This window comes from Grus americana, chromosome 25 (assembly GCF_028858705.1).
Source record: "Grus americana isolate bGruAme1 chromosome 25, bGruAme1.mat, whole genome shotgun sequence".
Classification (NCBI taxonomy): domain Eukaryota; kingdom Metazoa; phylum Chordata; class Aves; order Gruiformes; family Gruidae; genus Grus; species Grus americana.
The window spans coordinates 1,053,267-1,077,489 of record NC_072876.1 but is presented as its reverse complement, the minus strand read 5'-3'; the positions used below and the strand labels follow the sequence as shown (position 1 = coordinate 1,077,489).

At 63.5% G+C, this 24,223-nt stretch overlaps 1 protein-coding gene across 8 annotated transcripts in view; it reads left to right on the top strand.

Annotated features, from left to right (window-relative positions):
- The window catches only part of NAV1 (neuron navigator 1), a 77,214-nt gene extending 56,789 nt beyond the window's left edge, over positions 1 to 20,425 (top strand). For 4 of the 8 annotated variants that reach the window (XM_054803763.1, XM_054803762.1, XM_054803765.1 and 1 more), the window contains 26 exons: positions 4,146 to 4,284; positions 4,497 to 4,794; positions 5,198 to 5,891; positions 6,006 to 6,455; positions 6,657 to 6,698; positions 6,876 to 7,027; positions 7,712 to 7,882; positions 8,443 to 8,495; positions 8,662 to 8,685; positions 8,779 to 8,856; positions 9,017 to 9,100; positions 9,287 to 9,398; positions 10,050 to 10,171; positions 12,018 to 12,214; positions 12,306 to 12,468; positions 12,609 to 12,783; positions 13,003 to 13,100; positions 13,212 to 13,307; positions 13,473 to 13,632; positions 13,731 to 13,966; positions 14,050 to 14,204; positions 14,405 to 14,476; positions 14,731 to 14,927; positions 15,461 to 15,579; positions 15,813 to 16,010; positions 16,610 to 20,425. In XM_054803763.1, the coding sequence (XP_054659738.1) occupies positions 4,146 to 4,284; positions 4,497 to 4,794; positions 5,198 to 5,891; positions 6,006 to 6,455; positions 6,657 to 6,698; positions 6,876 to 7,027; positions 7,712 to 7,882; positions 8,443 to 8,495; positions 8,662 to 8,685; positions 8,779 to 8,856; positions 9,017 to 9,100; positions 9,287 to 9,398; positions 10,050 to 10,171; positions 12,018 to 12,214; positions 12,306 to 12,468; positions 12,609 to 12,783; positions 13,003 to 13,100; positions 13,212 to 13,307; positions 13,473 to 13,632; positions 13,731 to 13,966; positions 14,050 to 14,204; positions 14,405 to 14,476; positions 14,731 to 14,927; positions 15,461 to 15,579; positions 15,813 to 16,010; positions 16,610 to 16,705 (4,381 nt within the window). In that variant the 3' untranslated portion in view covers positions 16,706 to 20,425. Of the gene's footprint in view, positions 1 to 390; positions 585 to 1,242; positions 1,339 to 4,145; positions 4,285 to 4,496; positions 4,795 to 5,197; positions 5,892 to 6,005; positions 6,456 to 6,656; positions 6,699 to 6,875; positions 7,028 to 7,711; positions 7,883 to 8,442; positions 8,496 to 8,661; positions 8,686 to 8,778; positions 8,857 to 9,016; positions 9,101 to 9,286; positions 9,399 to 10,049; positions 10,172 to 12,017; positions 12,215 to 12,305; positions 12,469 to 12,608; positions 12,784 to 13,002; positions 13,101 to 13,211; positions 13,308 to 13,472; positions 13,633 to 13,730; positions 13,967 to 14,049; positions 14,205 to 14,404; positions 14,477 to 14,730; positions 14,928 to 15,460; positions 15,580 to 15,812; positions 16,011 to 16,609 lie in introns of those variants that run through there. The other 4 variants (XM_054803766.1, XM_054803767.1, XM_054803769.1 and 1 more) reach the window with 4 other exon arrangements.
- The last annotated feature ends 3,798 nt before the right edge of the window (positions 20,426 to 24,223 follow it).

The window sequence follows — 24,223 nt, the reverse complement described above, 5'->3', positions numbered from 1 at the left end:
GGCTGGCTCCCTCTGCCACCCTGGATGCCCTGAGTCCAGATTTGGGCCCAGTGAAAGCCAGACCTGCTCCTCCGAGCACTACCCGAGCCGGCCGTGGTAGGGCTGGGGCAGCCAGCCAGGAGGAGGGGCAGGAGGGGACGGTGTCTGGCATTGTGCCGGACCGGAGGGACCACGGGGATGCGATGCTGGACAGGCCGTGCTGCCGCGCCCATTGGCGCACGCTGACATGGGGCCATCACCCCACAGCAGGGCTGGCTGCCTGCGGGAGGTACTGCACCGCGCCGGGGTGGCGTCACTGCTGGCCTCCCGGCCGTGAGCACTGGCCAAGGGCCGAAAGCTGCTGCAGGGATGGTGAGTGCAGGCAGGGTCTGATCGGTGGCAAAGGGGATGGTCGAGCACTGGAGAAGTCGCGTATCCCTGGCTCTCCCTGCCATGCCGTGCTGCAGCACCTCGCCTCGCCGGGGCAAGCACCGTGCGGCCGAGCGATGGGGTTGTGCGGCGAGGAGGGAGCCAAGAGGCGTTGCCGTTGCCTACAAGGAAGGCGCGAGGAAGGAATTACTTATTTCCCAGCCCGCAGGGACCAGGTCTGTTTTGCCAAGGCTGCCGTTAACCCTCTCTGCCTGCCACGGCCGGGCTGGCCAAGGTGTCCCTGGTGTCACCGTCTGGGCGAGGATCCTGCCCAGGGGTGCAACTCCTGCTCTGATGGGAGACAGAAAAAAGGACAGAAATAGGCTTTTTGGTGGATGAAGCGCAGAGCAGTGCAGGCACGGGTGCCCTTGCAGGAGCTGGGGGTGGTGGGAGCAGCCATGCTGGCACCCCTGGGGCTGGGCAGGGGCAGAGCCCCCCGCGGGACCAGCAGTGGGAGTGGGGAGCCTTTGGGCTGGGGGCACTGGTGCCACGTCGTGGGCTGGAGTGGGGGGCACCGGGGCTGCCTTTGGGGATATGGGTGGGGGCTTGGGGACTCAGGGGGCAGCAGGGGGGCCCCGGGCTGAGACTGGGGGCGGATGCTGGGCTGAGGCTGGTGGGCACCAGGGACGGGGGTGGGGAGTCATCGGCTGGACTGGGGGGCACTGGAGATGGATGTGGGGACATGGCCGGGGGGCTGTGGGCTGGGGTGGGGAGGCGGCACTGGGACGGGGACCCCGGCCCCATCCTGGCGGGGGTCGGGGGGGGGCGGTCGGGCCGGGCCTTGCGGGGCCGCTGCCGCTTTAAGGCGCGGGCAGCGCGGGGCGGTCCCGCCGCCGCCCCTCCCGCCCGCGCCCGGCGGGGCCGCGCTGCCGCGGGCCGCACCATGCTGCGGGCGGGGAGGCCGCGCCGCGCCCCGTGCCTGGCCAGCAGGTACCGTACGGGCACGGGCACGGGCACCGGTACCGCACCGGCACCGAGCGGAGCCGAGTGGGGCGGGCGCGCTGCGGGCGGGCGGCCGGAGACCGGAGACCGGCCCCGGCAGACAAAGCCCTGCGCCCCGGGGCCGCACCGCGGGCGGTGCTTTGTCTCGGCCGCGCCGCGGGGGGGAAGGGGGAACCCGGGCAGCGCGGCCCCGCCCGGCACCGCAGCATCGGGGCGGCTCCCCCGGGCCCGGGAGCGGGACGACCCCCTCTCCCCCCCCCCCCCCCCCCGCCCCGGCCCCCGCCTCGCACCTGCAGCGCGGCCGGGCCGAGCCCCCGCGGGGCTCCCGGGGCTCCGGTACCCGCGGCCGGCTGAGCTGACCCCGCCGGGGCGGGGCGGGCACCGGGGCTGCCGGGCTTGCGTGCCCGACCGCGGGGCTCCGGAGCGGGGTGCGGCTGGGCCGGGAGCGGAGCCGAGCATCCCCACGCAGCCTCTCGCACCGCGACCGTGGGTCGGGTCCATCCCCTGGTCCCCCCGGGGTGCAGCCACCTCCTCGCGTCGGGGTCGGGGTGGTCGTCACCGGGGCCGTGCCAGGACCTTTCCGGCCGGTGCTGGGTTCCCACTGGCCGGTGCCGGGGAGCGCGGCAGGACGGTCACGCTGCCGCAGCCCCCGCCTCGCTGCTGCTGCCGCCGCCGTCCTTGAGCATCCCTGCCCTGGCAGCCGTCGGGGACAGGCTGAGGGGTGCAGGGCCCGCGGTGTCCCGGCGCGTCGCTGCCTTCCGGGTGGTTTGGTGCGGTGCCGGCTGAAGGGAGGTGGGGAATTGCTCTGTGTAAGATGGAGGGGCTGGAGCACAAAGCAGGAATTGGGTTTTGCCCCCAGCACGATGCTGCGGCATGGCTGCCCTTCGTTTGGGGTCTGCAGGGGGCACTCGGGTGGCCTTGACCGGCAGGTACCAGGGTGCCTGGGCTCGGCTGCGCACCAGGAGTGCTGCCACCGTGCAGCCTGAGTTGAGGCTTCCCTTGCTGCGCCAGGTACAGGATACACGTGCTAGTTTTGGGGACCCCTCAGCGTGCCAACCATGTGCTCCGTAAGAGAGCCAGAGGCACCCCACAGCAGGCATCTGGCTCCCAGACCTCACCCCATGGCTTCAGTGCTTTTGGGATGTCACTTCTGACTGCTGTGCTGCCCTTCCTCGGCATGGGGCTGCCAAGGAGGATCTGGGGTCACCTCCTGCCCTGTTCAGCCACCAACTGTGTGCCTGTTTCACTGGGACTCTCTGTACGCCTTGGGCCGGGGGCTTCCAGTGTGGGGCTGGGAGGGCATTTAGGGTCCGTGCTGCCCAGCCATTAAAGCCAAGCTGGAGAGAGCCAGCATCATGTTTGGTCCCAGCCATGTGCCTGCAGGATGCAGCTCCCCAAAGCCCTGCCTCACTGCCTGCTGCGAGGGTGATGCCACTTTGGGAGAGGAGCTTTGCTTAGTGCTCTGGGGTGGGGATGAGATCCTGGTAAGTCATTCTCGCAGCAGGGGCTGGTGGTGGGAGATGCTTGGAGCTGGGTAGCCCAGCAGCACGTCCTGGGCATGTGGTCATAACTAAATCCCTTCCTGGGCAGCAGTGCTTGCGGGGCTCTGTTCCAAAGGTTGCAGCAGGGATGAAGGGGACCGTGTCCGTCCTGGCTCTGGTCAGTCCGCGATGTTTGAGAAGAGCAGGGTGCACGAGGCTGATTGGAAGGTGCCGGAGCTGCCTGTGTTGCTCCGTCCTGGGGTTTGGGCATCCCAGAGGGGATGGTGGTGGCTATTGCTCCAGTTGATGGAGGTGCCCAGTGGGTGCCTTCTCCAATGCCAGGCCAACCCTGTCCTGTCCCCAGCTCAGCCAGGGTTGCAGTGCCACTTGGGTGATGGTAAGCGGCTTCACCAGCTGCTCAGGCACTGGGTTCCTCCTGCACCTCTGTGGCCCTGATGTTGGGGAACAGATGTCTCTGGCAGGGATCGGGACTGGCCATGGCCCTCCAGCTCTGGTCCCCTCTCCTATGCTGCTGCTTGTCCCCCCCAGCTCCTTGCAGCCCCCTTGGAGGCTGCAGGGCCTCAGTGACCTACTCAGCTGCTGACCTGAAAGGGGCTGTGCTCATCCTGCTGGAAGATGCTCCATGCCCGTCTGTGCCGGATCGCTGCAGGCACAGCCCCGTGCTGCGGAGCCGGCCAGGCCCGTGGGGTGCGCAGGCAGCTGCCGCCCCGGTGCAGCGCTGACTGACGGCCCTGGAGATGGGCTTGTGCACGGTTCGCTGAGCCCCTGGCATGGAGCAGCTGCCCCAGCACAGTGGTGGTGCCCGTACCTGTGCCTATCGCAGGTGCTGGAGAGGGGGGAGCAGAGTGTGGCGAGGCGGTGGGTGGGGGCCACCCGAGGAAGGGTGGATGCTGCGGGACAGATGGTTTGTTTGCTCCAGCTGGTCCCTGCCCTTTCCGGCCATCCTCCCAACCCTCTCGGCAGGGCAGGTCGCAGGGGGCTCAGTGCCAGCCGTGGTGCTGTCAGCCCTGCCGGTGAGGGTGCTGGCCTTCCTGCGCTGCGCAGGTACCCTTCATCCCTCAAACGCACCGTAGGGGCCTTAACGGGGAGACGTGGGGTTACTGGGGCTCATGTGCCAGCGGAGCACTGAGCCTGTGCCAGGCTGGGTTGCAGCCAGCCACAGCCACTGAGTGCCAGCTCCCTGCTGCAGGCGCTACTGGGAGCTGAGGTCTGTGCCCCTGGAGCGGGGAAATCCCACAGGTGGGCAGGGCTGGGGCTGGGCAGGGGGGTCTGACACTGGCTCTGCCGTTGCAGCTGGGATGAGAGCAGTTCCATCAGCAGCGGCCTCAGCGATGCCTCGGACAACCTCAGCTCGGAGGAGTTCAACGCCAGCTCCTCGCTCAACTCCCTGCCCTCCACCCCCACCGCCTCGCGCAGAAACTCAGCCATAGCGGTAGGTGCCCGTGGGGCCTGGACCCTTCCTGGCACCGATTCCAGCTTGGTGTCACAGCCTCTGTGGGAGGGAGGGAATGGAGGGTGCTGGCATGGGGAAACTGAGGCATGGCACAGGGTGTCTGGTGCATCCCTCTCCCAGCTGGCTGGTGCTCCCTGGGGATGGGTTTGGGGTGGGTGCCAGGAGCACCCCTGACTCTGCTCTGCCTGCAGCTGCGCACGGACTCAGAGAAACGCTCGCTGGCAGAGAGCGGGCTGAGCTGGTACGGTGAGGGTGAGGACAAGGCGCCCAAGAAGCTGGACTACGACAGCAGCAGCCTCAAAATGGAGCACGGCTCCTCCAAGTGGCGGCGGGAGCCCTCGGAGGGCGGTGAGGAGGGGCCCAAGGGTGGCGAGCTGAAGAAGCCTGTCAGCCTGGGCACCCCAGGCTCCCTCAAGAAGGGCAAGACCCCTCCGGTGGCCGTGACCTCCCCCATCACCCACACGGCCCAGAGCACCCTCAAAGTGGCAGGTGAGACCCAATTCCAGCAGCGTCCAGCTTCTCTGATGGGGAGAAGGGTGGGTCGTGTCTTCATGGGCCTTCCCCAAGCACGCCGGCCACGGGACACGCTGTGACTGTGCTCAGACCTGTCAGCTGGATGTGGGCTGGAGAGGCTGGCAGGACTGTGCATCCCTGCGGGCAGGTTGCGGGTCTGGCCCCACGCTAAGCCCTGCTTGCCCAGGGCTGTGCCTGCCCCGTGGCCAACCCCAGGCTGGGTGCACCAAGGGCCTGGCTGTGGCTCTGCCCCAGCACCTAGGGCAGTGGCATGTCCCTTCGTCTCCATCACGTCCCCGCATCTCCGATCTGGGCTAGTTCGCACCCAAATGTCCCCAAAGCCTCCCAGGACAATAACCTATCCTTCCCTGCCCACCAGGCAAGCCCGAGACCAAAGCCACCGACAAGAGCAAGCTGTCTGTGAAGACCACAGGCCTGCAGCGCTCCTCCTCCGATGCTGGCCGTGACCGTGTCGCCGATGCCAAGAAGCCACCCTCGGGTCTCACGCGCCCCTCGGCCTCCGGCTCCTTCGGCTACAAGAAACCAACTCCCACCACTGGCACGGCCACCGTCATGCAGGCTGGGGGCTCAGCCACGCTTGGCAAGATCCAGAAGAGCTCTGGCATCCCCGTCAAGCCGGTCAGCGGGAGAAAAACAAGCCTGGATGTCTCCAACGCAGCTGAGCCGGGCTTCTTGGCTCCAGGGGCTCGTTCCAACATCCAATACCGCAGCCTGCCCCGGCCAGCCAAGTCCAGCTCCATGAGTGTGACTGGTGGTCGCGGTGCGAACCGGCCAGTCAGCAGCAGCATCGATCCCAGCCTGCTGAGCACCAAGCAGGGCAGCATCTCAGTGTCACGGCTCAAAGAGCCATCCAAGATTGGTGCTGGCCGTGGCGCACCAGCCCCTGTGAACCAGACGGACCGCGAGAAGGAGAAGGCCAAGGCCAAGGCGGTGGCGCTTGACTCTGAGTGTGGGACACTGAAAAGTGTCAGCTCACCTGAGAGCACCCCAAAAGCCCAGGCCAACCTCCCGCCGGTGGCCAAGGTGGCTGAGCTGCCCCCCACACCTCTCAGGTATGATCCTTCCACCTCTGAGGGCAGCAGGTGCCTGACACAGCTGTGCCCAGCACCAGGCTGTGCCCAGCACCCCCATCTCACCTCTTCCCTTACGTGTTTTCCCCCCTCCAGAGCGGCTGCCAAGACCTACGTGAAGCCTCCCTCACTGGCCAACTTGGACAAGGTCAACTCCAACAGCCTGGACTTGCCCTCTTCCAGCGAGCTGCACCCCCCACACACTGCCAAGCTCCAGGAGCTGCACCCGGCCGGCGGGCACCTTGCGCCCTGCTTCAGCCCCAGTCCTGCCCCCATCCTCAACATCAACTCGGCCAGCTTCTCCCAGGGCCTGGAGCTCATGGGTGGCTTCAGCGTCCCCAAGGAGGGCAGGATGTACCCCAAGCTCTCAGGCCTGCACCGCAGCATGGAGTCCCTGCAGATGCCCATGAGCCTGCCCAGTGCCTTTTCAGGGGGCAGCACCACCACCCCCACCCCTGCTGCTGCACCCCCTGCCAACACGGAGGAGGAGGAAGAGGCAGGGGAGCTGGGCTGGAGTGGGAGCCCCCGGCTCGCACATCTGGACAGGTAAGGCTGGAGTGAGAGCATGGGGCTGCTGGCACACCTCTGCGGGCTCAGATCCCTCCTGCCACCCTGCCATGACCTTTGCCTGCTTTGGGGGCTCTTCCTGCTACATTTCTGGGGAAAAGCCCCCATTCCCTGCGGCTCAACCCCCATGGCGCCTTCCCTCATCTGTGGGGATGTGACTGATTTTTCCTTCCCTTCCAGTACCAACCGTGACAGGAACACACTGCCCAAGAAAGGGTTGAGGTAAAAAAGCCTGAGTCACTTTTGGATGGTGCTGGGGATGGGACATGGGCATGTGGAGCTTTCCGTGGGGGGCTGGCGGTATCCTCCATGTTGGGGAGGCTGGGCCACGGTGCAGCGGGCAGGAGCCAGGATGGTGCTGGTCCGCCTCACCATGCCGGTCTCTGCTCTGCTCCCCAGGTACCAGCTCCACTCCCAGGAGGAGGCCAAGGAGCGGCGCCATTCGCAGGCCGTCAGCAGTGGGCTCCCTGAGTCGGACGACCAGCAGGAGCTGCCCTCGCCCCCCGCCCTCCCCATGGCGCTGGTTGGGAAGGGTCCGCTCACCAGCATCGGTCAGTGCCCTCCACTGCCAGTCCCCTTTGCTTGCAGCAAGCCTTGTCCCTCCTGCTTCCCATCACCCCGTGCTCCCTGTGTGACTTGCTGATGCTGCCCTGGATGCTGCTTTTCTCCTCAACACCCCCAGCAGCCCTAACGCCCAGCGCCTGGTGCTTCTGGCCCACCGAGGTGCTGGGTTGTGCCTGGGGGCCAGCGATGTCCATCACCTCTGCTTCAGGGTGGCTCATCCACCCTCAGGGCTCTGCCCATGGCTCCCTGCTCCTCTGGGGGTGCCTGGCAGGGCAAGGGGTGAGCCCGGCCCTGCCCTTGCCAGGACCTACATGTTCCTGAAGCGTTTGGGGGGTCCAGGCAGATGGGCTGGGGCTGCTGGTGGGGGGCAGCGGGTGAGGAGGTGCTCCTCTCCTGCACCTGGAGGTGACAGCCTCTTGCATGGTGGTGCCCACTTTGCCCCAGGACGATGGATTTGTTTCTCAGCCCTGTGATTACTTTGGTGCTGGCGTCCAGGTCTCTGCAGTGTAAATCTGTGTTTTAGCTTTCCCCTAGCACCCCCTAGCTTTGGGACCACAAGCCCTGCTTTCTCTCTGCATCCCAGCTCTTGTGGATTGCTCCCAGCCCTGCTTCGCCATCCCAGGTCCCCAGCGTGACTCTGACCCCGCCTCTCCCCTGCCTTCTCCTTGCAGTGAGCCCCACTGCTGCCGCAGCCCCGCGGATCACCCGCTCCAACAGCATCCCCACCCACGACTCCACCTTCGAGCTGTACAGCACGTCCCAGATGGGCAGCACCCTCTCCCTGGCTGACAAGCCCAAGGGCATGATCCGCTCGGGCTCCTTCCGGGACCCTGTGGATGACGGTGAGAGTATGCTGCGCTCCTGCCCGGCAAAGGGGGCTCCCGGGTGGGGGTGGTGGGCCTCCCCGCACACTTGTCCCTTCCTCCTGGCGCTGCTGCAGCGCTGTTGGATGGGCTGGTGTATCCCATCCTCAGCATCAGAGCAGGGGATGGCAGCCCCGAGGGGCCTGGCAGACCCCTCTGCGTTGGCATCTGCTCTGGGCCACAGCCCACCCTGACTCCCGTGGGTGTCTGCTGTCCCTGGGTTGGCCCCAGGGTGTTGTGGCACCCGGAAGGGCTGGACCGAAGCAGCCAGGGAGGGTGGCAGAGGCCCTGGGCTCAGCCAGAGAGGAGGGTGCAGGTGGAGAGTGCTCCGCACAGCCTGCTTCACGCCGCGTGCCCGGGGAGGTTACCAGCCACGTGCTGAGAAATGGGCAGTGCTGAGTTGCCTGCCCTGGCCCCCCGCAGAGCCCCCCTCCGCTGGGACCTCTGTCCTCTGCACCCTGCTACGCCCTGCACCTGCAGCCCCTGGGGACGCTGCTGGCCAAGGGCACCTTGACGTGCTGGGTTTTATTCTGTTGCAGTTCATGGATCGGTGCTGTCCCTGGCCTCGAGCGCGTCCTCCACCTACTCCTCTGTAAGAGCCGCCTCCGTGCTGCGCCGCTTTGTGCATGGCTGGGGGGGCCCGGGTGGGAACGGGGGGGGCTCTCTGCATGCCTCTGCCTCGCGCCGAGCCTGTCCGTGCCTCGCTGCCCTCCTGATTGCCTGCCTCTGTCTGTCTCTCTCTGTTCTCACGCCGCCAGGCTGAGGAGAAGATGCAGTCTGAGGTGAGCCCACACCTTCTGCTCATCACCTGCCCCTGCCACTGCAGCAAGGATGAGCGCCTGGCCCCTCTCACTCCCTCCACTCTCTCCCCACAGCAAATCCGCAAGCTGCGCCGCGAGCTGGAGTCCTCGCAGGAGAAGGTGGCCACCCTCACGTCCCAGCTGTCTGCTAACGTGAGTCCCAGTGGGAGCCGCTGCTCACTGCTCTGTGTCCCTGCAGCATCTTGGTTTCCCCTCTCCAGCCCTTTGCATCCCACACCCATCAGCAGGTGCTCGCCCAACTGTGGGTGCTTGCCCGGGCATGGGTGCTCACCCATTTCTCCACCTCTCACAGGCCAATCTGGTGGCAGCTTTTGAGCAGAGCCTGGTGAGCATGACGTCCCGCCTGCGGCACTTGGCTGAGACTGCTGAGGAGAAGGTGGGTGCTGTCAGCGTGCCAAGGGGGCACGGGGGGGGCACTGGCGGTGTGGGAGGGTGCTCATGGGGCTGGGGGATGCTGGACTCCAGGTGAATCTGCTGTGGCACTGCCCGCCCCAAGGGTGCTCTCAGGGTGGGCCTCACACCACTGGAACGCACTGTACGGTTCCTGGCTCTGCTCCCCCAGGACACGGAGCTGCTGGACCTGCGAGAGACCATCGACTTTCTGAAGAAGAAGAACTCAGAGGCTCAAGCTGTGATCCAGGGGGCCCTGAACGGCACTGACGTCACCCCCAAAGGTAAGGCGTGGCTTGGCAGCCTTCTGCCGTGGAGGCTTGCAGCCCTTCCCGAGCCCCAGCCCAGCTGGGCTGCTCCTGGCTGGGGCTGGCACAGGGCCCCAGGGCACCCCTCACTCCAGGCACATGTTCAGAGGGGAGGCAGAGTCCCCCGGACAGCAGCTCTTCCTCACCTGGGACCCCTGAGCTTCTGAAGCCAGGGTCAGACAGCCAGAGCTGACACTGCAGGAGGTCTAGGTGCTAGTGCCTGAGGGTGATGAGATGGTCGTTCTCCCTAGGACGCCTCTTCCCTGGGCCCTTTGCTGACAGCCCATTTTTGGCTGCTGATCTTGGCTTCGTTCCTATGAGTGCTGTTTCTAGCCCCAAAACCCCAATGTGAGTGCAAGGTGCTCGCAAGGAGGTGGCCTGGGACAGAGTAGAGCGATGTGTGCTCTGGGCATCTCACTGGGGTTTGGGGTCACTGTCCCAAATGGTAGCACCCGTGACGTGAGCCCCACCTCATCTTACGAGGTGGCTCCGAGAGCAGAGAAGGTGTTTGGGTGGGAGAAGGGAAGGGGTGCAGGGAGGAGAGTGCAGGTGGCTCTGGCGTTGGGGTAGATGCAGTTTGCTGATACCTCCTTTCCCGGTCTCTCCTGTTTCTCTCGCTGGCCCCAGAGCTGCGCATCAAGCGGCAGAACTCCTCTGACAGTATCTCCAGCCTCAACAGCATCACCAGCCACTCCAGCATTGGCAGCAGCAAGGATGCCGATGCCAAGAAGAAGAAGAAGAAGAGCTGGGTGGGTTGGATGGGGCGCTGAGAGCAGGAGCGGGGCTTGGGGAGCTGCTGGCAGGGTCTGGCCAAGGTCAGTCCCACAAGCCAGCTGCTCTCGGTCTACCTTGGCACTGTGGTGTTGGTCCCTTGGGGACAGCACTGGCGAGGAGCGTGTAGCTGCCGTGGATTTGCGTCTTGACGTGCCGTCCGGGACTTCTCCAACCCCTTTGGGAGTTTTCCAGCCCTGGTCCTGCACGCCTGATCCCTCGTGGTTTCCCTGTGTGTACTCCCTTCTGCCCACGCAGGGAGCCAGACACCTCGGCCAGGCAGCCCCTTCCCTGCACCAAGCAGCTCTGAGCTGGATGTGTGATTAAGTCTTGCTTTGTTTTGTTTCTCTCCCCCTATGCTGACCTCAACCCTTTTTTTCCAGGTGTATGAGGTAAGTCCTATGCCATCCCCTCCACCCCATGCTGTGCCTGGCCAAGGCCCTCACTTCATTTTGCGGGACGGTGCTCATAACACTACCCATCCCATCCATCCCAGTGGCACTAACCCCCAGCACGGGCCATCCCAGGGCCCCCAGCCGGGCTGCACACGCCTTGGCTGCTTCCTTTGACGTTGAGGTCAAAATATGCACCCCCGCCGAGGGGCTGAACTGCCCTGGGGGGCCCTGAGGCAGCAGGAAGGGCTCGGCTGGGGACCTGTCCCATGGCTGGGGACCTGTCCCATGGTTGAGGGCAGTCTCCTTCTTGCCTGGGGAAGGCAGGCACTCTCCTGACTCCATGTAGCCACATCTTTTGGGACGGGGGCCTCACTGCAGCCCTGCCTGTGGCACCGGGGCATGGTGCTGCCTATCTCTGCATTGCCAGGGCTGGCCTGACGTGGCCCCAAGTGGCTCTGTCCCTGTGGGGACTCACGCAGGTCCGAGTGCTCCCCTGCTCTCCTGCCATCAGCAGAGCCTGACCTGTTTTTTCAGACCAATGCACCGCTTTTGCTTTTGGGGACACCCCAACCCAGCCTGCCTGGTGCCTGTAGGAGCTGGGCCAGATCTTGCCGGTTCTCCATCCCCCCTGCCTCCCACCTCCCCCTAGAGCAGGCCCTGGCCCTCCAGCGCACGTGGTGTGAGCGCGGGGTGCCTGTCCTGCTCCTCTCCTGCAGGCTGGAGGTGTGTAAGTGGGACCCAGACCTGGTTTGGCCCCTGCGCAGTGTCCATCCACCCTCCCCAGCCTCGGCACGCCGCTCACCCACCCGCTGCTCTCTGTGTGCTGTGTGCATGCTGCATGCCCGGCCGGGACCCCCGGTGACACCTCGCGGGGGGCTAGCCGGCCCTCTGTACTTCAGGAGGACCCTGCAGGGCAGGGGTGGGTGTGGGGCTGAAATTGTCCCCTTGCACCAGGACCCTGACTCTGCAGTGGCTGGGAGGGGGTGTCCCCCAAAATGCCACTTGCTGGGATGACTGCAGTGGGGTGAATGTCAGGATGGAGTCAGCCCTTCCCGATGGACTGGGGTGCTGGTGTGCCTGAACACCCGATGTGGGTGCTGGGTGGGAGCAGGACTGGGGGGACCCTGACCAGGACATGGGCCCTACTCCCTGGGGCTGTTTGGTGCTGTCCGGGCTGGGGCTGGAGTGTTGCACAAAGGGACGTGCGGCCCCTTCTGCCAGCTGTGCCAGCAGAGCAGGGTCAGGCTGGTGTCTTCCCTGCAGCGGTGGTAGGGCACAGTCCTGCCTAGTGATGGATATGGTGTTACTGGTCCCACCTCAGACTGTGGGTCCTGGGCAGACGGGGCCCCTGAGGCAGGACCGGGCCAGGTCTCTGCTTGCAAGGCTGCAGTGTCAAGCTGTCCCTAACGAGCATTTCTTTTTCTCATAGCTACGCAGCTCCTTCAACAAGGCCTTCAGCATCAAGAAGGGACCCAAATCAGCCTCATCCTACTCTGACATAGAGGAGATTGCCACGCCGGACTCATCGGCCCCCTCCTCCCCCAAGCTGCAGCACGGCTCCACAGAAACTGCCTCGCCCTCCATCAAATCCTCCACGTCCTCCTCCGTGGGCATTGACACAGCTGAGTATGTGGGGCCAGGGTGGGGAGGGCCAGTCGTGGGGGCTGCAGGCTCCTGCCCTGGATGTGTGCAAAACTCGGTCTTTCCCTTGGCTCAGGCTCTTCCAGGCCCACGGCGAGGGTGAGCCAGAGAAGAAGGAGGTGTCAGAGCTGCGGTCAGAGTTGTGGGAGAAGGAGATGAAGCTTACAGACATCCGCCTGGAGGCCCTCAACTCGGCCCACCAGCTGGAACAGCTGCGGGAGACCATGCACAACATGCAGGTGAGGACCACTGCCAGGAGCCTGGCTGGCTCTGAGCACCTGGGTGGCTGCAGTCCCTGCACCCCCACCGCCGTGCTGCAGCCCCAGGATGCTGCTGGCATCCAGCTCCTCGCCCTGTGCTGTAACTGGTTCTCCCCTAGCTGGAGGTGGATCTCCTGAAGGCCGAGAACGACCGGCTTAAAGTGGCTCCGGGGCCCTCGGCAGTGCCAGGCTCTGTTCCCGGCCACGTCACGAGCACATCGGCCTCCTCTTCACCACGGCGTTCCCTGGGTCTTGCCCTTGGCCATGCCTTCAGCCCCAGCCTGGGGGACGCAGGTAGGGGTGATGGAGCCGCTGGCAGGCGGGGGAGGGCTGGGACAGAGGTGTGTGTGTGGTGGGAATGTGCTGCTGCTCACCTGGAGGCAGCTGTGCACAGGGATCTGTCGTGCTGCCGGTGCCACGATCAGCCACAGCAGGATTTGGCTCAGGCTGGGCACAGTCAGGCCCGGTGGCTCGGCTCGCGCTGCCGGCACAGCCTCACTGTTCCATCCCTAGACGTGTCCCCCATGGATGCTGTCAGCACTGGCACCCAGAAGGACGAGCTGATGCTGCGGATTGTGGTTCGCATGCCGCCCCAGCACATCATCAAGGGAGTAAGTATGGGCTGTATGGGGAGCCTGACCTGCCCTGGACGAGGGGCAGAGGACGCCTGTCTGGGACTGGATACGGTGCTCCAACTTGCACACCTCTGCCTTGGTTCCTAGGACCTCAAGCAGCAGGAGTTCTTCCTGGGCTGGACCAAGGTGAGCGGGAAGGTGGACTGGAAGATGCTGGATGAGGCTGTCTGTCAGGTCTTCAAGGTAGGAGCACAAGGATCCCGCTTTTGAGAGCCATCCTCTTACAATTCTCCACCGTGTCTGATGATCCTTGGCCCGCGTACTTACTGGGATCTCCTGGAGCTGCCGAGCACCACTTGCTCCCTGCCAGCCCTCAGGGGCACTGACAGCCTGTCGTTGTCCTCGTAGGATTACATCACCAAGATGGATCCTGCTTCCACACTGGGTCTCAGCACCGAGTCTGTCTACGGCTACAGCATCAGCCACATCAAGCGGGTTCTGGACACGGAGCCGCCAGAGCTGCCGCTGTGCCGCCGGGGCCTGACCAGCATCGTCGTGACGCTCAAAGGTCAGTGTGGCAGAGAGGCTCCATCACTGTTCCATCTTCCCTCTGTCTCATGGTGTCCTGGGGCATGAGCGGGACCCTCAGCCCTCCCCTCCCTGCAGGCTTGAAGGAGAAGTGTGTGGACAGCCTGGTGTTTGAGACGCTCATCCCCAAGCCCATGATGCAGCATTACATCAGCCTCCTGCTGAAGCACCGGCGGCTCATCCTCTCGGGACCCAGTGGCACTGGCAAGACCTACCTGACCAACCGCCTGGCCGAGTACCTGGTGGAGCGCTCGGGCCGGGACGTCACCGAGGGCATCGTCAGCACCTTCAACATGCACCAGCAGTCCTGCAAGGTGAGGGCGCACGGCAGCCGGGGGTGTCCCTGTTGGCAGCCATGCCGCCGCCCCACGTGTGACACCTGGCCTGTTTGTTGCAGGACCTGCAGCTGTACCTCTCCAACCTGGCCAACCAGATCGACCGGGAGACGGGCACGGCAGATGTGCCGCTGGTGATCCTCCTGGATGACCTCAGCGAGGCGGGCTCCATCAGTGAGCTCGTCAACGGCGCGCTCACCTGCAAGTACCACAAATGGTGAGAGCCCCACTTGCACCTCCTCTGGTGCAGTCTCACGGGCATGTGTGTGCTCCCTGTTGCTCTTGGCAAGGTCCCTGGGCTCGTGGAGGTGAGGCTGCATGGCCACGTGTGTCCACGGTGCTCAGACCAGCTCCGCCATGGGCTGGGGGGATGCAGGTTGCCTTTTCTCATAGATCCTGTCTCTGTCACTTCCTCAGCCCCTACATCATTGGGACTACCAACCAGCCTGTGAAGATGACCCCAAACCATGGCCTCCATCTCAGCTTCAGGTGTGGATCATATATACCTGGGGGGTGAGGGGCAGAGTCCATCACTCCTGCCCCTGGGCAGTCCTGGGGACACGTCCCGTGACTGGGGACCCTGGTGAGGACCAAGTCTCAGGCCCGTCCCTGCCACCCTGAAGCATCTGATGCCTCAGCCTCGGGCACATGCAGTGTGGGGGTCCCCTGAGGGTGCTGGGGAGCAGGGCAGCTTGGCAGCTTGTGCAGAGCTCCAACCCTGATCGCCTGAGTCTTTTCCCCAGGATGCTGACCTTCTCAAACAACGTGGAGCCGGCCAATGGTTTCCTGGTGCGCTACCTGCGGCGGAAGCTGCTGGAGTCAGACACAGATGTTAACGCCAACAAGGAGGAGCTGCTGCGTGTGCTGGATTGGGTGCCCAAGCTCTGGTACCATTTGCACACCTTCCTGGAGAAACACAGCACCTCTGACTTCCTCATCGGTATGGCCTTGCCACGCACCTCCCTCCTCTACCTCTCACAACTGGGGGCCCCCAGGGATTGGGGCAAAACCCTCCCAAAGGAGCTTGGGGAGCCGATGTGCTGCCCCACGTCCCCCAGTCCCACACAACCAAAAGCTGATGGATGTGATACACTCAAGTATTGCTCTTCCCTGGGTGGCATTTGTTCCCATGCCCCGTGGGAGCTGTCACGCTGGTGTCAGCCAAGGCTGCCTGTCTCACTGGCACCCCTCCTTGGGCACGGAGGAGCTCTGTCCCAGATGGGTCTCCCTCTGCTTTGCCATGCTTTTGGGGGTAGATTCAGCACAGCAGCCCCGTTCCTTGCCCAGGATCTTGCTTTCTGCCTGTGTGTGCCAGGCAGGCACTGCCTGGGTGCCGCTCTCAGGAGGTGGTCGAGCCCAGCGCACCCTGTACAGCCAGGCTTGCCTGCCTTGCCGCTCTGCTGCCACAGGGCCAGTAACTGGAGTGGGGGGACCCAGCTCCCATTTCTGCTCTCTACCTTCCCCCCCCACCAGGTCCCTGCTTCTTCCTGTCCTGCCCCATTGGAATCGAGGACTTCCGGACCTGGTTCATCGACCTGTGGAACAACTCCATCATCCCTTACCTGCAGGAGGGAGCAAAAGATGGGCTCAAGGTACCCAGAGCTGCCTGGCACACGGGGACACAAACCAGCGGTGCTTGGAGACGTGCTGATGCAGCAGTCTGACGGAGTGGGGAGAGGGGAGGCACTGGGCTTTTGGGCAAGTTGGCATCTCTGTCAGGCCCTGCCCTGTGGCTGCAGCAGGACATAGCACCATCCTGGGGGGCTCATGGTGCCAGCTCTGGCACATGCTGAAGAGGCAGCTGCCGCTTGCTCCCTGCCTGCAGGTCCACGGGCAGAAGGCAGCCTGGGAGGACCCCGTGGAGTGGGTGCGGGACACCCTGCCCTGGCCGTCAGCGCAGCAGGACCAGTCCAAGCTGTACCACCTGCCCCCACCCACCATCGGGCCCCACAGCACCGTTTCCCCTCCCGAGGAGCGCACCGTCAAAGACACGACGCCCAGCTCCCTGGACTCGGACCCTCTGGTACAGCCCTGCTGCCCCGGGCACTGGGAGGTGGGCCGGGCCGTGCTGGTGGAGAGGGGAGAGCGTGGTGGAGCTTTGCTTTCCCAGTTATTTTTCAGTGTAAAAGGCCTGATTTGGGGATGCAGAAACATTTTGCACTCCTGGGAGGAGCGGTGGGTGTGGGATGGTGGCACCAGCAGGCAGGGCTGCACACCGAGGCACATTGTGATGTGCCAGCAAACGGGCGCAGCGTGGCACTCCGTGAAGCATCACAGCCGCATGCCAGGCACACACAGACTGGGGCTTGCACATACGTGTCCCGGTGTGTCACCTGGAGAGGCTGCTAGCAGGCAGCTGGCTGCCCCAGGTGATGCCAGCAGATGTCCCCTCACACTGCTTTGGCATGCCGCGCTTGAGCATCCCGCTGTGCCCAAGGCCAGATCCTGGTGACAGGGAGGGATTTTGCAGCATCTCTGGACTTTGCTTTACCCTTTAAGGAGCTTCTTGGGGTGCCTGGTTTGTACGGGAGGGCGAGGAGGGACTGGTGGCCTTGGCTTCCCCAGGGCATCCATGGACCTCTCGTCTCCCTCGGGCTTGGTGCCACGCTCCTCTCCCCGCAGATGGCCATGCTGCTGAAGCTCCAGGAAGCCGCCAACTACATCGAGTCTCCGGACCGTGAGACCATGGTGGATCCTGACCTGCAGTCGACTCTGTGAGGCCTGGACATGCCGGCCCAGGCAGAGGGGAGCCGCTGCCAGCCACCGCTCCCACCGGGCTGCTTTTCTTTTCCTTTGGTATCCCGGAGCAGAGGGCTGGCGAGCGAGTGGAGAGGATCAGGGCTCTGGCACGTCCCGGCGGAGCGTGGGGGAGCTCAGCTCATCCATGGGAGAGCGTGAGGTGCTGTCTCCCCTCCCGACCCTGGGGGTAGGAGTATCCTGGTTTCTCTTCTTGGTTTTTTTCTGTCTCTGTTGCAAACTCTCGGGCTTTGGGGCCAGGGCAACTGATGTGGCTGACCCCCAGCTCCCGGGAGCTGCAGGAAGGCCCCTGTGTGGGGCAGGGACCCCACAGGAGCCACCTGGGCCAAACCTGGGGGGCACAGGAGGAGCGCGTGGCCACAGGACGAGAGTGCGGGTGCGAGGGTCTCCACCTCCCTCTGCACCCAGCCAGGTGTAGCCAAGGGCAGGCGACGAGGGAGCTGCTGCTGCAGGAAGCACTTGCCTTGTGCTGGCTGAGGAGGAGCGCGGCTCTTGCCGCTGTCTTTGTACGTTTCCCTGTTTCACCTGCATGGCAGCCGCTGTGACCAGGACAGCCCAATAAACCCTGTTTTGGTTATTTTATTTTGTTTCCCCTTTCCCATTTTCCTTTGGCCGAGTCCAGACTTCACTTTGGTCCCTTTTTTGTTCTGGTTCTTCGCTCTCCTGGCCTGGAGCCCGTGGCCCGGTGCCCGCCCTGTAAGCAGCTCCCTTTCCCTTTGGTTTCTTTTGCAGCTGTTGGTTCCACCACTCAAACCACCTCTGTCACAAAACTGGTGCTTACTGGACAATCTCCAGTCCCTGAACCCACCTCCTGGGGCCTCACAGCTTGGCTGAGATGGGACTTGGCAGCTGGTGGCAGTGGGATGCTCCTGGAGCAGCCCCTTGCCTGGCGGCTCCCCCCTCCCCAAAAGCACAAGGCAGGGTCCCCCCCCCGGCCAGGATGCCATGGGGCATCCCCTCCCCACGGTACCTGGCCCTGGCCGAGGCCCGGGCATGGGGAGGTTGCTGCTGCCCCATCCCTGGGCAGCCGGACACCTGCCCCGTCCCATCCCCTCAGTGCTGGGGGGCACAACCTGCCCCACGTCCCCTTGGTGCTGCCAGGCCCAGGGCTGCGGGTTGGTGAGCTGTGCCTGGGGTAGTCCCCGTGCCTCCCTGGGGCCTGGCAGGGTCTTGCCTTGACTCACGCCGGTGCTTTGGGAGCTCTTAGGACTACCAGGTGCCCTCTGAGCCCTGCCGTGCAGTGTCACGGGTGAGGCTCCTGGCATGGAGGGGATCAGCCCCGGTGCTGCTGCGGTGCCTTAATCCCTGGCTGTGCGGGAAGGGGGTGCGGGGGGCCTGGGCTGGCGTCACAGCCTGCTCCGGCTGCAGTGGCCTGTGCCTGTCCCCAAAGCCAGCACAGCTGGGATGGGACGGGGGTGCTGGCACAGGCCTGAGCACAGCCAAGCTGGGGCTGCTGCCCTCGGCACCCCTCACTCGTCTGTGCCTGAGCATGAATGTGGGGTGCTCAGCTGGGCCAGCACCTCCCTCCCAGCCGCCCCCCCGCCAGCTGCCATCCAGCTCTGCTGCTGCTCGGCTGGGGCCCTGGAGAGCCTTTTGGGGAGGGGTGACCCAGGGCTGGGGCTGCCGAGCCCATCCTGTCCCTGAGCCTTGCCGGCCTGGTAACTGGGCAACGTCAGCCCAGCCCTGTGCCGCAACTGCCGTGGCCTTCACGGGTGCCTCACAACCCTCCACAACCGGCATCTCCTCTGAGGCCCAGCATTGCCCCCGGTGCTGCTCGGAGGCAGCTGCCACCTCTGCCCTTGGTGCTCTCGGCCGGTGCGTCTTGCCTTGCCGCCTGGTGCATCCCGGCCGCGGCACACGTGCCCCATGGTGCTCACTTCTCCGTCTGTCCGACAGCCTCCCCACCGCCCCCCGGGCCGGCCAGCCTGGCCTCTTTGCACAGGGATGTCCCTCCCCACGCTGGCTTGGACGCTAGGGCTTTCTGTTCGCCTTCTCTTGTGTTGCCGCCATCGGCTAAGGACTCGCTGTAAATAGATCGGTAGTCGAACGCCCTGCGTGAGTTGGTGGGGCCTGGCCCTGTGCCTCTTTCCTTTTTTCTTTCTTTTTTTTTCTTTTTTTTCGTTCTCACTTTTTGTTTTTTTCCACTATGTGATAACTGTGCTGTGATGACTTCTTTTCTGATTGTATGAGACACCGGCTCAGCAGCCGCTCGAGGCCGGCAGTGGTGACCCAGCTCTCCTCTCCAGCCCCTCTCGTCCTCCTCGGGGCTCTGGTGCCCAGGGCAGGAAGGGGCACGATGCACCTTTGGGGGCTGCCCCGTGCCCTAAGGAGTCCCATGGGTGGAGAGGGCTCACGCACCCCTCTTGCTTTGCATGGTTTGCAGGCAGCCTTGGCTGGGCCTGACTTTCTTTTCTGATGCTCCCAGGCAGCCACCAAAACAACCACGCTGTCCCTGTCACTGCCTGACCCGGGGCCGCACTGCCGGGCACCCCCAGCCTGTTTCCCGGGGGTTTGCCGCATCCTTCCCTGGTGCGGGGCTGGCCGTGTCCCTATAACCTCAGCTCGGGGCGTGCTGGAGGCGAGTGGCACGCTGTGGTGTAAGTCAGGAGGAATCCCTGAGGGGAAGGGGAAGGGCGAGGGCGATGCCAGCAGGAGTGCCCTGGGGTGGTGCATAGTGGCATCTTTTGCTGGGCTGGGCTTTCCTGGCTGGAGGGGACGGACGCTGCGGGGTTCCTGCCGGCTTACACTGAGCACCCCATGTCCCCAAGCATGGCAGCTGTCTGTGGGTCCTGGGGACAGAACGTCCCCCAGGGCTGCCAATGTCTGTGGGCTGAGCCCCTGTCCCCGAGGAGACGGGTCCAAGGATTGCACTAACTCATCCCCCTGCCACCCCCAAGGGTGCCCGTCACCCCCGAAGGTGCCTGCTTTCCCAAGGGTACTCGTTATCCCCAAGGGTGCCTGTCACCCCATAGGAACCAGTTCACCCCCAAGGGTACCCGTCACCCCCAAAGGTGCCAGTTGCCCCCAAAGGTGCCCGTGGCCCCTGGGAGCCCTCCTGGGGGGCTGGAGCAGGGAGACGCCAGTGCACCCCCCTCCCGCCCCCTCGAGCTGCTGCTGCCCGGTGGCCTGAACCTTGCAATTTTAGCTTTTTTCTATTAAAAACAAACAACCTTTTTTTAATTAAATAAAAGACAAAATGGACAAATTCCTGTTTTAGATGATCTGTGTAATTGACTGGGTTTTGTGTTTCTTAATTGCATGGTATTCCTGCCGAGGGGTTTTATAGCACTTTTTAAATTTGTCTTTAAGATTTTGGTCCAGATTTCTACTGCTCTCGCCTGTCTGTCTTTGCTTTTTCCTTCATCCTCCAAGTTTGTAAACTCGCTCCATTTTATACCTGATGTTGAGACCCAACCCCACGTTGTACATAGCTGCGGGAACAATCATAGGGAACAAACACCATCTGGACTCTTTCCGTGATTAGTTGTTTTTACTTAAAAGAAATTTTAAAAGAAGTATAAAAGGAAGCCAGGAAAAGGCTTGAGGATATTATGGAAGACAGAAACAAATCCAGCCCTGCACCAAGTCAGCTCCTGCTGCCCATGCTGCCCGCACCAACTGGCATGTCTCTTCTCGGTCGTCTGTCTAACACCATTGGATTCAATAAAGTTATCTCCTGTACCGCCTGGCTGCTCGTCCTGTGTCCGGGAGACCGCGGGCCTGTCCCTGCGTGGGGAGGGGGTAGGACAGTCGTGCTCATCCTGCCACACATCTGCCCTTGTCCTCAGTGGTCGCCCTCCTGCAAAATCCAGGGAGAGAGGCCGTGTAGGAATGCTCCTGATTTGAATTCTTGGCTGTTTTGCAGAATGCAAGCAGTTTTTATCAGTCGGGGATGCATCTTCCAAGATTACGCTCATGTTAAGTCGAGCGTGCAGAAATGCTTCTGCTTTGAAATCCTGGTAGTTTTGCAAGATGCTGAACATGGGGGATCCCTCTCCTGGGGCAGGAGGGGCAGATTGTACCCGGAGTGTGTAGGGGGGCATGGGGTCTTGGGGCAGGTGGGCATCCCCACTGGGCCCCTTTCGCCTCACCAGGGCTGGTCCCCATCTCCCCTTTGACGGGAGTGACGGATGCCACCCCACATCTCCAGCACAGGGGGACAGTCGTGGGACACGGTCCCTCGAGCAGCAACAGGGTGCTCTGCCCCACAGCAGGGCGCGGGGGGGAGGACGAGGCTGCAGATACCAGCTGAGGGGAAGGGAGATCCCCATCCTCCCCGGGGTGGCTTGAAAGCTAAAGCTGAGTTCCACTCTGCGGAGAGCGATGCTGGAGCGGGGACAGATGCTCCGGGAGCCATTAGTTAATCACAGGATGGTGATGAGTTGTAACAGGCTGCAGTGGTGAAGGCAAGGCCAGGAGAGGGCACTTCCCATCGGCTCTGTGCTCCTATCCAGCGAGGGGGTTCAAGTAAGTTCATTACCAGTGGGTGCAATCCTGAACTGGGAGAGCAGGACTGGTTTTGGGGAGCCACGGCCCCTCATCCACAGGGATGTGCCATGTGTGTGCTGCCCACCCAGCCTGTGCTCGCTCTGTGGTCCTGTGCAGGCAGGAAGAGCAGGCAGCAGAGCAGCAGAAGGGTCCTGTGGTGGGTGCTGAGCCCTATGCATGGTGACCCCACAGGGATTTCCAGCCTGACACCCGTGGCACAGAGTCAGCAAGCGAGAGGAATCGGTCCCCAGGCACAGGGGGGTGCAGAAGGATCGCACGGGGACGATGCCAATGCTTTGATTTCAGCCAGACACCTGCATTTGGGAAAACTCAGCCGTGTTTCAAGGGTGACAGGCAGGGGAGGGCCCTGTCAGTTTGGGAAACAGCACCCATGGGCTCGGTGCTGTAGCGGGGGCGTGGTGCCCATGCGGGGTCCCTTCCTCTGCCTTCAATAGCTGGTGGGAGCTCGTGGGTGTCTCTGTGGTGCAGGGTGGCTGCAAGGGCTGGAGCGGAGCTGAGCGGCCCCCGGGTTCGCTGGGCACCCGGCTGTCCCAGCTGCTCCCCCCACACTGACCTTGCCCACAGCTCATAGCACGAGGGAGCTGCAGGGCACCCTGCCCTTACGCAGGGCACAGGGACCCCAGCAGCACCTGGACATGTTGGGCACAGCCACCGTCTACGTGCAGCAGCCAGGCTGTACGCTGGTACCGCACCGTGTGTAGGACAGCGCTGGGTGTGCAACCTCAGCCATCAGGCACAGCATCCCTCGGGCACCGCGCCTGGCACGTGCAGCAGCATGTCTGGGCTGCAGCACCCAGTCTGGGTACAGCAGCACCCAGTGTAGATATAGCAGCACCCAGCAACTCCTCCCAAGGTGACCCACAGCCTTTGTGCCAACAGCACCTCCCTCCCCGGGGAAATGCGGCCCTTTTTCATAGAACCACAGAATGGTTTGGGTTGGTCCAGTTCCAACCCCACCGCAATGAGCAGGGACACCCTCCACTAGCCCAGGTTTCCCAAAGCCCCATCCAACCTGGCCTTGAACACTGCCAGGGAGCCAGGGGCAGCTACAGCTTCTCTGGGTAACCTGCTCCACTGTCCCACCACCGTCATTGTAAAACATTTCTTCCTTATGTCTTAGAAGCCCCCTTTATATATGGAAAGGCTGCAGTAAGGTGTCCCCAGAGCCTTCTCTTCTCCAGGCTGAACAAGCCCAACTTTCTCAGCCTGTCTCCATAGCAGAGGTGCTCCAGCCCTCAGATCATCTCCATGGCCTCCTCTGGATCCACTCGAGCAGGCCCATGTCTGTCTTGCCCTGGGGACCCGCAAGCTGGATGCAGCACTGCAGGGGGGGTCTCACCAGGGCGGAGTGGAGAGGGAGAAGCCACGCTTCTTGTGATGCATGGGCCCCCTCCTCCAGCCTGTCATGGTCCCTCTGGACACCATACCTTCCCTCAAGAGTATCAACCCCACTGCACAGCTTGGTGTCATCTGCAAACTTGCTGAGCGTGCACTTGATCCCACTGTCTGTGTTGTCAATAAAGAATTAAACAGTGCTTGTCCCAGTAGGGACCCTTGAGGGACGCCCCTCCTTACTGGTTTCCATTTGGATATCGAGATGTCGACTGCAACTCTTTGGATGTGGCCAGTTCCTCACCCTTTGAGTGGTCCACCCATCAAACCCTTATCTCCAATTTAGAGGCAATCCCATTTCTCGGGGGTGTGGGGTGAGCCGTCATGGCCACATTGCACCCAGGGGTGCACCCAGTGCCCGGAGGTGTGCGAGGGCCTGGGGTGCGCAGTGACTTTGGGTGATGCAGCAGCTCCCAGCTGGGTGGGGACCCCAAGGTCCCCCTCCGCTCTCCAGGGACCGTCTCTCCTGGCAGCGGCACCTGTGGACCCCCCGGCCCAACCCTGCCTTCCCTTGGGCGTGACAGAGCTGGCCTGTGCCCACCACCTCCTCGAGCTGGAACAGCCTCGGCTCGTTTTACTGACGAACCTTGGGTTTAATTTAACTAACAGGCAGCACCTGCTCATTAAAGCTGGTCTGCTGCAGCTCTGGGCTGTGGTGGGGTTGTGGGGACACCAGTCCCATCGCGAGTGGTTCTGGCTGGAGCAGCCTGGCATGTCCCGGCGCACCTCGGGTGTCCTGGCAGTGCCAGGGCGCTGCTGGGGTGGAGGTGGGGGACCCCCGGCTGGGTGAGTTTGGGGTGATCCCGCAGGGTCCCCATCCCCAGCATAGCTGCAGGGAATGGGGGGGGCCCAGGGTCCCCTTCCCCACTCAGGGCCCCAGCTGACGGGGATGGGGAGCCCACAGCGAGGGCAAACCGGCTGCCCCAGCTGCCCTCTGACCCCCCGGGCTCCTCCCTCGACTCCCATCAGCTTTTTCTTGCTGTTTTGGCCCCAAATTCAAAGCCGGGTTCCCAGGAGCCCCCTGGATCTGGGGGTGACAGGGTGGGAGTGCCACCACACGCCCACCACCGCTGCGCTCTGCGGTGGCCACAGCAGGGACCCGGTCATGGCTCCGGGTGTCCGTGGTGGGTGCAGCCAGGGCGGGTGTGGAGTGACCGGTGTGAGGTCACTAGTGAGTGGTGACTGGTGTGAACAGACCAGCACAGGGTGAGGTGGCTGAGGAGAGGTGATGGATGTGAGGTCACCAGGGTGGCGTGAGAGGTGTGGAGTTACTGACGGGGGGTGACCCGCGTTGAGGTGACCGGTGTGAGGTAACCCCGATGAGGGAAGATGGGTGTGAGGTGACTGATAAGGGCTGACCAGTGTGAGGTAACCCATGGGGGGTGATCGGTGTGAGACGACAGGCGTGAGGTGACTGCGTGAGGTCACCAATGTGAGGTGACCCTGATGAGGAGTGGCATGTGTAAGGTGACAGTTGTGAGGTGACCATTGCGAAGCGACTTGTGTGAGGTGAGTGGTGTGAGGTAACCGATAAGGGGTGACTGGTGTGAGGTGAAAGGTGTGAGGTCACCCCTGGGG